We start from the raw sequence: 16,162 nt of genomic DNA, 5'->3' as shown, positions 1-16,162 counted from the left end.
TATCATTTTTAAAATCATCATCGCTATTAGTGTAAATCATATTATTTGCAAGTTAAAAATTGCTGAATTCTTACTCATTTTTAAAATGTATATTTTAAAATGCCCATTTTATATCCCGAGTTCGTCAAAAAATACATTGATCTGATTACGATTTTGTGTGAGTGACACAATCACGCTTGTGTTTGCATGGGTTAAGCCCATGCTAAAGCCGCTCATAAAGTATGCAACATGTTGTGATATTAAAAATACTTAAACGCTCAAACATGACAATATTAACACCTGCACAGGGACGAAGCCACGCACGCATACAGATGATGGCTGTCAAGTGAGAAAACCTAAAGCCCGCGCACACCTGTCCACAAGTATATATGTATAAATATATATATATATGAATATGTATAGCTTCCCCATTACAAAATCATATTGTGCCTATGTGTTTGTGCCTATGGCAACTTCAAAGGCCGCTTAAACACAATGCACATTCACACACAGAAATCGTTAGCCTGTGAAGCTGCCACATTACGCCCACAACTCCCAACCATTAATTGTAATTAAAAACTTACACGTGCTTCAAATTTACTAAGCTCGGTTGCGCTGACTTCCGTTGACCTTTGCCCGACAACGGTATTTTTTGGCATTTTGTTTATGTTATAATATTGTAATTATTATTTACAGGTGCTTAGCAAATTTGTTGGTACTTTCTGTTTTACTTGCTTGTTGGCAGGGCCAGCTTTTTTGGGATGCCTAAATTTTAAAATGAAATTTTGTGGCTGCCGCGAAGTATGCCAGGTTTTTTGGTTGAATTCACTTTGCCGCTGAACAAGATTTAAGGGATTATTTCGGTTTTTATGGGCGCACACATATACAATAAGTATTTCATCAGACTTGTAAATGTTACCAACAAAAATGAGAAATATGGTAAATTTATTGTACAATATAAAGTAATAAGAAAGTAAAAAAAGGGTTTAAATTAAAACGTTAAACAAAAACATAATCACGTGCTCTGCTCTTGCAAGCATAAAACAAATTTATAGGTATAAATAAAAATAAAATTATGTGGAGCTTTTAACTATCATTAATTTAATTGCATCCAAGTTCGAAATTCTTTTTCTAAAAGTAGACTCCAAGTTTACATTCTCTTTTACTAGAAATTTAATTTCCAAATCACTATTTCTCCGCAAGTAGAATCCTAGCAGATTAAAGCAAATTTCTCTGTTCATGTCGCCACAAAAACGCTCTGAAAGCGACAATATCAATACCCATTAAAGACGATTCCCTTCAAAGAGCTATCCCATTTCATTTAGCCCCTTCAATTCAAAAGAGACGTGTGAGGTTCCTTTTGCCCTTAAGTGTGTCAGAAGTTTGTGTTCGAATTTTAAAAATCACAGACAATAGTTTTGTGTCACGTGCAGAACCGAAGAACGGGAATGGTGCTTTGATGGCTGGGGGACATATTCAACGCCGAGCAGCAGGACCTCCCCAATTATCCTTGCACAATGCAAACAAAAACAAGGGCTCATGTTAACCGTGCGCTGTAATCAAGTCACGAAATGGCATGGAAAAGTCACGCGAACTGCCGGAAAATTATGACTTCGCCGGGGCGGAAAAAGGGGGACTCTGATGAGGGGGCGTGGCAGAGGGTCCACTTTGATTTGATTTGCCTTTGAAAAATTCATGAGGCAATTGTTGCGCCGCGCGAAATGCTCATGATTATCATGTGCGACTAGAACCGCTGAGCTGGCACGTTGTTTCCACTCTTCTCCTGGACATTTGATATTCCATTTACATTTTCTTAGCAGAGTTTGTGGCGGGGAAACACGAAAACAAGCTAGCAAGTCAGAAGATTTTTCCAGTAATGAATTTTTAATTCATCGGAATTTTTATTTTCGGGTAAAACATTTACTCACTGCCCTAAATTCCAGTTCAAAATGATGAGCCATTAAACAATCTTACCATAAAGGCACAGAGAGAAAGATATGTGCTATTTTTTAGATTGTAGATTATTTAAGGAAAATAAGCAAATGTTTAAATAATATAAAAGGAGTAATAAGTTTTACCCAAAATCTGAATATACATTTTATAAATATGACACATCCTAATAAGACTTCTAAAAAGATAAGTTGAGTATGACATATACAAATTATACTTAAAGAAGAGAAACTGCCTTTTCTTTCAGTGGACTTGCCAAGACATTATAAACAAGATAAACAAGAGCAGAAATAGGGAAGCAACATATGGCCAAAGTAAGCCACCGAAAACAGTATTCAGAATTGCAAACATTTTCTATTATTAAAACTTTTTCTGCTGCTGCTGATTGGAATCAGTTTGGTTTAATTAAAATCATTTAAAATCTAACAATGTGCGACAATGTGACGGCCTGACAATGCCAGAAATAGTCGTTGCCGAGTTGCACAAAAAACGACAACTTTATTTAAATTGATTTAAATGAATTAGAGAACCATTCGTTCATATAGCGCAAAAAACGTGCCGACCCCAGAGCACGCGATCGTTCCCAGAGAGCCATAAAGATATATGTATATAGAGATACATCGAGAGAGCACTTTAATCCGAACTGCGAGTCAACTATATAGAAGCTGATTCTGATTGAAAAGCTCATTTGGCGAAAAGCGCATGGCAACATAAGCGCCAAAAGTCACGAGAGTTTATATTACCCCCCGGCCAAGGTTATTTATTTAGCATATCATAAATATAAACAAATCTGTCGGCTTCATATATAAGCATGCACTGGGAGAAATTCCATGCTAAAACTTAGAAAGCTGATGGAGTTTGTAAATAAATAAATTTATAGAATTTCGACGGCAACCTGAAATAGTTAAATATATGATATTAAAAATAGTTATAGATATTCTTTGTATACATTTAATTTGTGAATTAACTTTCTATAATCAATTTAGATTGTTTTTCCTAGTGCATAAGCACACACATGCTCGCTTAGTCCATCCCATAATTTGATTAGGTGTAATCTTCGCTGATTACACTTTGCGGCGGTTGCGTGTCCAACTTAACTGTAAACTAGAACTGACCATAACTAGTGGCAATTACTTGGGGCAGACCAAATCGAATAGCACAATAATGCGAATCAAAATCAGTTTACCAGTTAAAAGCTGCGCAGTGAAAAGCTTTTTGTTTAACTTTAACCTAGAAAGAAGAGCTTTCGGCAGCAACAGGAGTCAAGTCCTTGAGTCAGCTGTGTTTATCCTGGCCTCCCTTATTTTGTTTTCTTCACTCAGCTTTGTTTACCTTGCCTCTAGAAGCAGCAAGGAAAACAAAAATACTCACTCCTAATGAATGACTTTTTACCAGGAAATTTGAGCTTACTGGTGTACATTTTAATTTAGGAAGGGCGACCACAAGAATAAGTTATTACGAAAAATATAAGTAATGTGACTTGGAATTTTTTTAATATAATTTTTATGTATTTTTATAACAAATAAATGAGGTTCATTGTACAAAAATGTCAGTCGATATAATTTTTATATAAATTCAAAATAATAAAAAAAAATAAATGAAATGAAAAATATATTTGTTGTGCAAAAAAATGGGTACAAAATTGAAAATATTTCTAAGAAAAGCCTTAGCATAAGCAAGACGTTGAATACTTTTCTTATAAACAAATAGTCAATTTCAAACATTTTATCATGACCTATTAAAATCCGCTTTTATAATCTTGAAACAACGAACTCTGATATTTTTTACAAAGCTGCACAGAAATTTAAAAAAAAAACCTGACATTCGTCAAAATCAGGCTTAATCATTTTCAGATAAACATTTTCAAAATTTCCATGATACGTAAGCAACATTCTTATGTTTCTTATAATTCGTACAAAGGAATTTCTATTCATTTTCTATTTTTATTTTCTGAAAACTAAAATGTAGGTTCAAAAATTCTTGGCATTCACTTAAATCCGGTTTACTCATCTTAAGATAAAAAGTGTTTCAGTTTTAGTAAAAATCATACGTAAGCAACACTCTTGTGTTTCCTGTTCAAACTTGCTTCCAATTTTTTTCTGATAAGCCGTGGAACCCCTATTGATTCTGTTCTGATTACAGCTTCCTAGAAGTTCCCTGCAATAAAATATGACTCACTTGCGAAATTGGTTCCACGCTTTCTTATCAAAGCATGAGTGGGCCATAAAGATTATAGCCGCATGACACCCCCATCAAACAAAAAAAAGGAATATTGCCGAATCAGCGAAATCACAACTTGTTACCCAGTACGAATCAATACGATTACTGCTATCTCTGGTTGTCTTTTTTTGTTTTTTACTTTTTTTGGACAATGATATAGTGGATATTTGGTGGTAGGACAAAGTCGAGACAGTTTGTGCCATGTAATTGGCAGTGAGTCAGTGCATTAGAAGTGCTCCCCAAACCACATAACGTACTCATATAGCGTAGCACTACTGAATTATATTGATAAGGGTTCGCGGTATCGGATCTAAGAAACGCTTTTATGTTTTGCTGGCGCACGAAAGCTTTTCGCCACGCTTAGAACTTTTTTGTGCTTTGGCGGTTGGGCAGTTGACGAGCTGCCTTCACGCCAAGCGGACGCGTATCGGCAAGACATGCCAGACGATATATACACAATATAGTACCATCCATTTGCCCACAAAAGCCACAAGCAAACTATATACAAGACAGACAACAATAAAGTGTGACAAAAGTTGATTCCGCGATTCGAGCAAAACGTTATGTGATATGTGTTGATTCCGGAATTTTTCGCATCTTGCGTTTTGATTTTCCAGGTGGTTTTCCCCCGCGTGTGCGTGTGTTTGTGCGCAGGACATAAAAGCTCTGTTTTTTGTTGATATACGCAGTCCTTGCAAGGCCATCGAACAGCTGGCAGTTCCTCAACTCGCTTAGGCAGAAAAACCAAAACAATTTTTATATAAGTATTTTTTAAATATATATCAAAAACCCAAAAACAAAAAAACATTTTGTGTAATTTATTAACAAACCAAAAAAGCTATATTTTGGCTGCTTTTCAAAGGCGGCTGTTAATTTGTTAATTGAACTCGAGCCGAAGAGAGACAGCTGAAAAATAACAACATGTCTTCCATGGCTGCATTTGATCAGTTCAAAATTGGACTCAAGTAAGTTGACAGAATGATGTATACGACTTAGCCAAGTTAAGTAATGAAAATGGCATTCCCTACTTGGTTAAGCAATAAATATTGCTTTTAAAGCCTTTTAATTTGCTAAGCTAAGAGTCGAATGAAAATCATTCCAATTATACAAGGCACATGACATCAGCGCATTGTGTCATCCCAACCGAAGCAAACTATATAATTTAACTGCACACCTCCAAAACCCACGGGCTAAATGAAAAGCCTTGTGGGTAATGTATATCGCAACTGACATACTTATGATTTATGCCCTGACCTGTAGGAAAACCACCCTAAAGTCAGCTTTAATTTCCTCATAACTTTGTCAGCAGAAGCAAGATATTTCGCTAATCAATCGACGACTTTTTGGAAAGAAAAAAGAATTACTTTTTAAGTCAATCCCTCCCTGTGAGAAAATATTTATGCTTGGTAAACAACATTTTTATGTTTTTTCTGTACTACGAATTTCACTCAGCTGGGAGCAATGAAATTGTTTTGGTCTTGCTGAGCAGCTGTTTACAATGTCCTTCCCCAGGGATGGCATGTCCTTGGCGCAACACGCATACATTTTTCATTATGTACGGGTGAACAATAAAAAACAGGAGACAGGTGGGCGGTGATAGGAAGGGTAGGTTTCCATTCCTAGATAGAACTTAGAAAACTACCCTATCTCGTACTACAATTTCAACTTTCAAATTAACAATGCTATTATTATAATATTATTGTTGCTCATTTTGAACATTAGAAAAATTCACCAACTGAAAATGTATATAATATTTAATCAATTATTGATTTTCTTAATTGAAATATATTACGGTGCAGCTTTTTATGGAAAATAATGAATATTATTACGTTGTGTGGGAAAAGCATAGGCAAAATCAATTTGTATATTTTATTTATTGTTTATTTGGGGAATTAATTCTGTGTAGTAAGCTTATTATTAGTATTATTAAACGTAAAGTGAGTAATATTAGTGAATTTCTATAGATATAATAAATTTAATCTGCTGACCAGGGCCCATTACAAATTTATTTCGTACAACTTACATGCAACTTTCCATCAGCAGACGAGTCCTTTAGGCTTCTTTCGGCCCGTTCTTCCCATTTCCCTTCTATTGATTCTATGAAATTGTAGTTTGTCTTCATTATGAGTAAACATAGATACTCACAAACACTGTTACACTGACACATACACACACACACACATACTCAGAGATACAAAGCAGCCGTCATTATATGAGTCGATTGTGTTTGGGGTCTTTGGCTCTCGCTTTTGTCTGTGGGCTTTTTTGCCGACACTTAAACTGCGCAAATAATTAGGTAGCAAACTAGAATTCCTCCACCATCCCGCTCCCAGATGTCTGCGGGATGTATGTAAATTATAATATTGTGTAAGCCGCCTAGTAAACCCATCAAAGGCTGACTCACATTTTGGGCTAGTGTGCAAAAAACAAAAAAGTAAAGAGGAATAAAAACTGTTTGAGATTTTTTTGTTAAAGAATGGAAATGGTGGTGAATGAGATCAGCCTGGTTTGGTGTCTAACTGGTTTCATTTGGGACCGATGATTTCATTGAATTTCAATAGCCATAAAGATGAATTGTAGCGCATGAGATGCCGGACCTGAAATGGTTTTTAATTTCTCTCTGAAATTGCTTTGCGATTATTCAGAAAAGTTTGCAACCTTTTATTTTTTTGAGAAGCGATAGCATTTATTTTTCTGTATTTGTTTAAAAAATTCAACATATCAATGGCTTGTATACTTTTGCTTTATAATGACGTCATATCACTAACAATTTTTTATGCCTTTCATTTCTGCATTTATTTGCATATTTAAATCGTTGTGTTTTTTGTGATTTCTGTCAGTCGAAATAAATTCACACACAGCCCACATTCAATCAATTTGGCGCATATAAATTCGCATAAAATGTATTTTCGAGTTTCATTCAATAAATGGCCTGCCTTTAAGTATTTGAAATTAAAATTTGGTCAATTGCAATTTGTTATTTATTGGCTGAAATCAATTTAAGTCATTGGCTTGATCAATTGACACAGCAAACTCATCGCTTGGCTGCCAATTAACCTTCAATTACAGACAATCTTTTCTCGGAATTCTTAGTTCGTCTGGGCACGTGCAAAAATCTCTTATGGAGGTATAAAAATATCTCTGGGAAATTCTTGGTCTTCCCAACATGTTTTCGCGAGATTTATCTGGTTGAAAGCGGTAAAGTGTTTTTTATTTTCATTAGTTGTGATTGTTTATTTTCTTATCATTACTAAAAACAGTTTTGCCATTTAAAATAAATTTATTAACAGATAATGATAAACAAATAAATTATTATTACTTCTGATTTTATAAATAACTTTGCCTTTTAAACCTAGTTACCCTTACAAATTATGTCTTCTACGGCACGATTGATCAGTCTTGTCTCAAAATTTGTTTTGCCAAATTGTTAATTTCGATCTTCGGTTTTTGATGCACACAAGTCATAGGGCAATTCTCATCCGTATCTATTTGATATCTTACAAGACACTTCAAAAATTATAACAAAGGAAAGGAATATTTAAAACCGATTTTCGAAATGCTTTTGGCCCGTTTAACCCATGTGCTGCCTGGGCGTTCGCTGCGACTTCTTGGCCAGACTGGAGGTCCACGTCTTTGGAGCTCCACCAAGCCTCAGATCAATAGTAATCCTGGAAAGGTTAAATCCATTTTGCCCAAAAGGGATATGCAAGAACTTCTGATGAGAAAGTATTCCAGAGAGTCGAGAGATCGCGACCGTTCCCACCTGGAGAGTCGAACCAGAGGACCTTCTCTGAAGGATCGCATGATGGGACCTCCCAGTGAAAATGCCTATTCCATGGGCAAAGGTGCTGCTGCAGGGGCAGCCTTGATGGGTCTTGTTGGTCTGTGCTACTACGGACTGGGACTCTCCAATCAGCCCAGTATCTATGACCATTCGGTGGTCTGGCCACAGTATGTGAGAGATCGTATCCATGCCACCTATGCCTATTTTGGAGCATCCTGCGGTGTGACAGCTGGATCGTCCTTTGCCATTTTCCAATCTGACGCCATGATGGCCTTGATGACGCGCTCCGGGTGGATTGCCTCATTGGTTACCTTGGGACTGGTGATGCTCAGTGGAGCCGTGGCCCAGGGCATGGAATATAAGCCGGGATTCGGGGCCAAGCAGCTGGCCTGGGCCGTCCATTGTGCAGTTTTGGGAGCTGTCCTGGCCCCAATGTGTTTTCCTTGGCGGTCCCATTCTGACCAAGGCTCTTCTCTACACTGGCGGAATAGTAGGTGCCCTCTCCACAGTGGCCGCCTGTGCCCCGAGTGAAAAGTTCCTGCACATGGGCGGTCCCCTGGCTATCGGATTGGGGATAGTCTTCGCCTCATCACTGGCCTCCATGTGGCTTCCGCCCACAACAGCAGTGGGAGCGGGGCTGGCCAGCATGTCTTTATATGGTGGACTGATCTTGTTCAGCGGATTCCTGCTATACGACACCCAAAGGATCGTGAAGTCAGCTGAAATGCATCCCCAGTACTCTACCCACCTATATGATCCGATTAATCACGCTCTCGCCATTTACATGGATGCCCTGAACATCTTCATCCGCATCGCAATTATTTTGGCGGGAGACCAAAAGCGAAAGTAATGGAAATCAAAATATTTGCACTTATTTGGCCACTTAGTTGGGGAATAAAAAAAAACAATTAGTTAAATCATGGGTTTAAAAGCTCATGCTAAGAGCTGTCTATTAGAGGTGTACTTCCCCGACTTATTAAATTCTGATCTGATTCAAGGAACGTAAAAAGAAACCCTCCGTTTAGCCACTCTTTTGATGACGAAAATCACAATGAATTCGCTTGGTCAGCTGTCTTCCCATCTTGAGAAATTTATTGTTTTAAGATTTCAGTGATTTTCAGCATTCTTTTGTTCCGAATGCTTTATTTCTGACATTGCGCATACGTCGTGTATAACCGTCGTCTCTGCAGTATGTGAATTTGTGGCGCTGGCCGTTCGTGCTCGCCTTCTATCTACCGCCCACACATACAGTACACCCACACAGCCACACACTTGTCGACTTGTCAATTTCATTTAATTTTGCCGCATTTTCTTTTTCTCTATTATTATTTTTACCCAAAAGCTTTTGTATGGCGAAAAACAACTTTTTTAAATGAATAAAAAAATGAATAAAATGAAAGAATTGCCGCGACAAGAGCAAGCATTCTGATAAACTTATATGTGTGCATAATATATGCGGGTATTATAAGGATTTTTCAATGAATGAGTTCACGTCTTAGCGCATTTTTCATTAAATTAAGACACGCAAATCAGTTTGAGTTGTTTATTAAATATATTTACGCTATTAGGGTTAATAGAGTCAACTAATGGCGATTAAATTATAATAAAATTTTATTCAATTTATGCTGAGTGTGTGTCAGGATTACCTGCTAAGGTCTGTGCCCACAAAATGATTTGCATTTCTAAAATTGATATTTATATTCTTTCCGTTGTTTTTTTTATTCCTACGGACTTCTTTAGGCTAAACATTTTCCATCAGCTTAAACTTAAATTCTTTAAAATTCCTTAATTTCTTGTTTACATTTAATAGCCTACTCACACATCCTTCAGATGACTCCTTGACCTGTAGCTAGACCATCTCCTTCCTTCAAAAAGCTCTGTCCTTCTGTAGGCTTTTGGCCTTCTTGCCAACCGATTCATTCATGGCGCCGAAGCTTTGATTCTGCAGCCCACACATCGAGCTTTTGGAGCCTTGCCAAGGTCATTGTAAGTGGCAAGTAAAGTGTCTAGAAATAGAAGCCAACTTTTTATGGCCACTTTGGGGCGGAAATTAAATTCTTGCTGCTTAATGTCTTCGCTTTTATGCGAACACTAATCATAACTTTAGTCTGTTGTCATCTTTTTGAAGAAACTAACATGACCATGACAGTCTGTCAGTCAGTTGGTCAGACAATATTTGATGTTGCCTTAGATTATATGGCCCCACATTTTCATCTATCGCGTGCCGGATTTGTCCTACGTCTGGCTGATAACACTCACCCACAGACAAGCCCGGCAAGATTACGGAGTGTGTTTGGGAAATTAATTGAATCATATGTGACATAAAGTCGGGCTTATCTCTCTCCCCTGAGTGCATAAAACACAAAACAAACTGAATTAATAATATTCCTAGTACTCTATTGATAAGATGATCTAAATACCAGGTTTGCCGGTACTCATTGTTCTAGTTTTTTATTTGCAAATAAATTAAAAATATTTATAAACCAAATTAATAAAAAAATATATTTTTAAAAAACCTTTTCGTTCTTATTTTTCGGATTAAATGTTATATTTATGTTGATTATTCGGTATAAAATGAAATATTTTAAATAATTTAAGTTTTATAAACATTTTTATTCTTGATAAATACCAAAAATGCCATGAAGTAAAATCCGGTCACTAGTACATCTTCTTAGTTCTCTTTCTTAAAAGAACGAAGATTGTTTTCTCAAAGTCTGAGGAATTTCTGAGTGGCTTTTTTCGGTTTTGCTGTCGTCACTTGTTGCTAATAAGCAGCTGAATATTTCCCATCTTAGTGTAAGTAGAATTTTCTTGTTTATTTTGCTTTGAATTTATCGGTGCATCGGCCAAGAACAACACATAAATCAGCTGTGACACACAAGATCGTTTGGCTTATATGCTTCCCGGCGGAAGCAGCGGAAAATTAAATTTTAAGCACCACTAAATGAGCCAACATCAAGTTTAACTATCTGCATACTTTGTAATTTGTTTATTTTTGTTCCTAATAAAAATAAAATTAACCGTAGACAGGGTGTAATATGTAGGTTCTATGAGCTTTTATCATTTTCAAAATTGCCCAGTGGTCAGTCCGAGCCATTTTGGGTGCGTTCGAGGACCTACGATTGAGAAATGACCTTGCCGCACGCAAGCCTGGCATTAGGACACCGTTTTTATAGCCGGGGCAGACCCGTCATAAACATTATTTATATTGACTTTCCTTTTTTTTTATAGGTGCCAACCATTAGCTTAAGCGTTCCCTGGCCATAACAATTTCCATGGCTAAGTTCAAGGGCACATTTCGAGATAGTCGGAGAGCCAAACTGCTCCGGATGTATTATTCACATCATGCGTTGGGGCTTTGACTTCCATCTCGACCGAAAAATGGGCAACAGCTCGTTCCGGCTATTAATAAACATAAATTTTGATATATTTTCGCTGCCCTTGGGCTGGCTTCAGCTGCCGATGACATTTGCAAACAACGGCAACGCGAAGAATACATATCTCTTGGCTAAACAGCAAGTGTTTTGTTTTATCTTCTCTGCCTAATGACAAATAACGACTACGTAGGCATAACTTAAAAGTTGAAACACGTTCCTCCTTTCGCCGGGTGAGCTCACAAAAACTATTCTGCTTTGCATCATTCAATCGAAAATGGAAATAATGACAGAAACGGTTTTATTTTGTATACATGTCTTGACCAATATGGCAGCCGATAAACAAAAGCCCCCTCATGGGGATCTAAAATCGGAGGGGATCTACGGAAAGGAAAAATATTTATATTTTCGCACTTTTGAAATTATTTTTGGGCACTTAATGTCTGGATGCCCCGAGCACCTTATCGCGTAACCTTGATTTCTTTATTTAGAAAATTAAAAATTGCACCTAAGATAATATGGGTTAATAGTTCGCCAAAAATATATAGCACATCATTCTATTTTGAAAGTTCCACATCTATAAACAATTTTTAAGTTTGTAAAGTGCCTTGCCAAAGGTTTAATACACTTTCGAATTTCAATGGCCTTTGCCTCGAGTTTTCGCACTCAAAGTGAATCATAATCTTTGTATTCGCGACACTGCAGGCTTTTTGGGTTAGCAGTTCCTAGAAGCAAAGCACAGAACCTGGAAATACATAACCCAGTTGTGATTGTTTGTCTAAAGTTTAGTACCCTTTGTATATCAATGGCCTACTCGCCCTTGAATTCCTACACTTGAGTTGAATGACTTACACAACTCAAAAAATTACCCGAAAATTTGTTTGGCTAGCAGTTTGTTTATCTTTTGATAGCAGGGCGCTTCGGATTCTGTTTGAATGCCACTCAAAATAAATAAGCCCGAAAACAGAAAAAATCAAAGCTAAAAATATAGGAAAATAAAGCAAACTGATTTAATATGAATCGCGGCGAGTCGTGGTGCCTGATAAATGGCGCACACCTGGCCCGTCAGCCACGGGCTGATAAAAAATTAACCTTATCAGCAGAACACTAAGCGGAAAAGAAGCTTCCATCAATATCAGTGGAGCTGACGTCGTTTATTGTCTTTGATTAATGACCACAAATTCCCTTCTCTTCCCTTCTCTCTTGATTAGGCTTAGTTCAATTGTTGAAAATTGGAAAATATCTTAAGGAATCCTTCTTTCTCTTGCAGAATGGTTGATTTTAAGGTCCAACAACGTCGCTACAGGACCAGCGAAAAGACTATCGTCAGCACCACCTACGGACCCATCAAGGGCGTCAAGAGAAAGTCCATCTATGGCCAGTCGTACTTCAGTTTCGAGCGGATCCCCTTCGCCAAGCCACCGGTGGGCGAGCTGCGCTACAAGGCACCACAGCCCCCAGAGATCTGGACGGAGGTTAAGAGCTGCACCTCCCAGGGTCCGAAGCCTCTTCAGAAGCATTTCGTCTTCGAGATGACCGATGGCTCCGAGGACTGCCTCTACCTCAATGTCTACACAAAGAATGTGAGTTAAAGTTCATTTCACGATGAAGATAAATCCCACAAGAACTCAGTCTAGATATTAGATTAAATTATTAAATTTCTTCTTCGCCTTAGTTATATCCCACCAAACCAATGCCTGTGATGGTCTGGATCTATGGAGGTGGGTTTTCAGTTTGGCGAGGCCTCCCGGGAGTGCTACAGTCCGGATTACTTGTTGCGTGAGGATGTGGTGGTTATTTCTATAAACTACAGATTAGGACCACTAGGTATGATAAGTTTTAAATTAGAAATTATTTATAAATATTAAAAATCAAAACCTTCTCAGGATTCCTGTGCATGGACGATCCCGAGCTTGATGTTCCCGGCAATGCAGGTCTAAAGGATCAAGTGCTGGCCCTACGGTGGGTCAAGGCTAACTGCTCCCGTTTTGGAGGAGATTCCGCGAATATTACCATTTTTGGAGATAGTGCGGGAAGTGCCTCGGTCCACTACATGATGATCACTGAGCAGACCCGTGGACTTTTCCACAAGGCCATCTGCATGTCGGGAAATACACTTTCCCCCTGGGCAGTGACTCCCCAGAGAAATTGGCCATATCGATTGGCTGTGCAGGCGGGTTACACGGGTGAAAATAACACCCGGGATGTATGGGAGTTCCTGAATAATGCCAAGGGATCCGATATCATCAAAGCCAATGGCGAACTGTGCATCGATGAGGAGAAGAAGGAACGAATTGGCTTCTCATTTGGACCCGTGATCGAACCATATGTAACCAGCCACTGTGTGGTACCCACGAAACCCATCGAAATGATGCGAACTGCCTGGAGCAACAACATCCCACTGATCATAGGAGGTGTTTCCAACGAGGGTCTACTGTTGTACTCCGAGACCAAGTCGAATCCCAAGTGTCTAAACGAGTTGGATGACTGCCGCTTCGTAGTGCCCATCGAATTGAACATGGACAGGGAGAGTGCCCTGTGCCGGGAGTACGGGGATCAGCTGAGGCAGTGCTACTACGGCGATAAGACACCGAGTCTGGACACCCTGCATGAATACCTACAGGTGGGTTTACCAGAAATGGTTATGGGAGTTTCCTTGCAGAATAATATTTTTTACATATAAAACAATTAACTGCATTTTTGATCACTTAATCAAGTTTAATTTCCTCTTTGAAAACTATGATTAATCCGCTGAGTAGTGGGCAGTCTAAATTAATCTCTTTCTTTAAAATAAAAACAAGTTAGAATGAGTTTTAATGAATAATTTTATGAATAATATAATGAAAATGATAAATAACATATAAGTAGTACAAATAAAATATTTCTCAAGTTGCTAGCTCAGATTACATTTTTTATATTGTTTCTAAGTTCAAATTATCACATTCTTTCTCATATCAAAATTATTTTGCTTTCGAAAATTCAGGGTGTCTTATTAATCATAAAGATATTTTAAGGATTGAACGTGCTGTGTAATAATAACTTAGATATAGTTTAATTTCTAATTATAATATTTATAAATTAATATCTATTAATGGTTTTCAAGGACTTGAAATTATAAATGAGCTTTGAACCAAATCTAAAACTTAAATTTTTCCAACAACTTTCAGATGGTCTCCCACGAGTACTTCTGGTTCCCCATCTACCGCACAGTATTGTCCCGCCTGCAGTACGCCCGAAGTGCGCCGACGTACTTGTACCGCTTCGACTTCGACTCGAAGCACTTCAACCACCTACGCATCCTGAGCTGCGGCAAGAAGGTGAGAGGCACCTGCCACGGCGACGACCTGTCCTATTTGTTCTACAACTCTTTGGCGCGAAAGCTGAAGAACCACACGCGGGAGTACAAGTGCATCGAAAAGCTAGTGGGACTGTGGACGCACTTTGCGGCCAGTGGAAACCCCAACTTCGATCCGGAACAAGAGGACCTGTGGCAGCCCGTCGACCTGGCGGCCATCGAGAAGCATCAGCTTAAGTGCCTTAACATATCCGACGAGCTAAAGGTGATCGATGTGCCAGATCTAAAGAAGCTAATGGTCTGGGAGAGCTTCTTCCGTCGGGATGAGTTGCTGTAAGGACCTGCAGGAAATCCTCTAGACTAGATCTGTAGCTTTACTAGTACAAGGGTGGGTCACATTTGGAGGGTTTAACTTATACTTGGTCTAAAAATGCCACAATTTTTGAATCTTATATTTTGCTCTAAGATATTTTGTACGACCAAGTTTTAGGTTTTTTTAAATTTAAGATTAAAACCACCGTTTTGTGAGAACTTTTGGTAAAAACTTGCAAAAACCAAAAAGTTGTTCAATATTTTTGGCATCCATGTGAAAGTGAACCCACCCAAAACGATTTATGATTCTAAAAGCTTTACGTTAGAGCCTCTGTTCGAAACAATGCAAAGCGTAGCTTTATCAAGAGAGTTTACTGTTGTTAAGTTTGTCAACGAGGAGAGTTCTAGGTGTGTTAAAGTTCATCCGCTTCTATCTATATCTTATCGGATCGAATCTGTAGTCTAAGCAGGCTGTTTGTATGTAGTTATGAATGAAACAAGTCGCAACCGATGTACCTTCTATGAGAAACTACCAAACCAACTAAACCAAACTAATCAAGACAGCCAAGGAATCTGAGCTAAGAACTTATATATATTTAACGTTCCTTTAAGTCTCGCTGATATCTTTAAAAAGCCAACTAATATCAAATGTATTTTATACAATTCAATTTATTCGAGATCGTTTTAAGTCTTAAGCACAAACTTGAGTTAGGAGTTCCATTCTGTTTTTCTTCTATTCAATTACAACTACGCACACATTTACAACAAGGAAATTTCCATTTGTGTTTCAAAGGAGATATATATTCGTATTTATATTTAACTGAGACAACTAGTTAACCGTAACCAATTTATTTATATTTGTATTCTTAGCCTAAGTCTTTTTAGATATTTAGCCTTTTGTATGCATAGGTTGTTTTTGGTAAAATGTTATATTTGAGGAAGCAAGCAGAGAACCTGTCCAAGTTTTACATCATTTTTAGAATACTAAAAAAATAAAACTAAACAAAAACTATTTATATGGGGAGTCGTTTATGAGTGTCCCCACGATGATAAGATGGCTAAAAATAGTTTGCCTAAGAATTCTCTATGTATCCGAGTCTGTTGGAAATACAAATTTATTGTCGAGAAGCTTCAAAGTCATGTGATGCAAAGAAACTATGAAATTTGAAAATGTATAAATCCATATTTTATGAAAAAAGAAATAAACTCCTTTGTGATTTGGAACAAAGAAATAAAAATACTTAAACG

At 37.7% G+C, this 16,162-nt stretch overlaps 2 protein-coding genes across 2 annotated transcripts; both read left to right on the top strand.

Annotated features, from left to right (window-relative positions):
* Positions 1 to 4,555: 4,555 nt before the first annotated feature.
* On the top strand, positions 4,556 to 16,154 carry LOC108115158 (esterase B1). The gene is given in 6 exon segments (XM_017226469.2): positions 4,556 to 5,114; positions 12,578 to 12,890; positions 12,983 to 13,030; positions 13,032 to 13,134; positions 13,194 to 13,930; positions 14,475 to 16,154. Coding segments are annotated over 6 exon segments (1,710 nt in total). The 5' UTR covers positions 4,556 to 5,070; the 3' UTR covers positions 14,940 to 16,154.
* LOC108115160 (growth hormone-inducible transmembrane protein) lies at positions 7,526 to 8,850 on the top strand. The gene is given in 2 exon segments (XM_017226471.2): positions 7,526 to 8,371; positions 8,373 to 8,850. Coding segments are annotated over 2 exon segments (1,077 nt in total). The 5' UTR covers positions 7,526 to 7,705; the 3' UTR covers positions 8,784 to 8,850.
* Positions 16,155 to 16,162: the final 8 nt, after the last annotated feature.

The sequence above is a fragment of the Drosophila eugracilis genome, unplaced genomic scaffold, assembly GCF_018153835.1.
Source record: "Drosophila eugracilis isolate 14026-0451.02 unplaced genomic scaffold, ASM1815383v1 contig_722, whole genome shotgun sequence".
NCBI classification, from domain to species: Eukaryota; Metazoa; Arthropoda; class Insecta; order Diptera; family Drosophilidae; genus Drosophila; species Drosophila eugracilis.
Note: the sequence above shows the minus strand (reverse complement) of the source record. Positions and strands in the feature narration are given on the sequence as shown.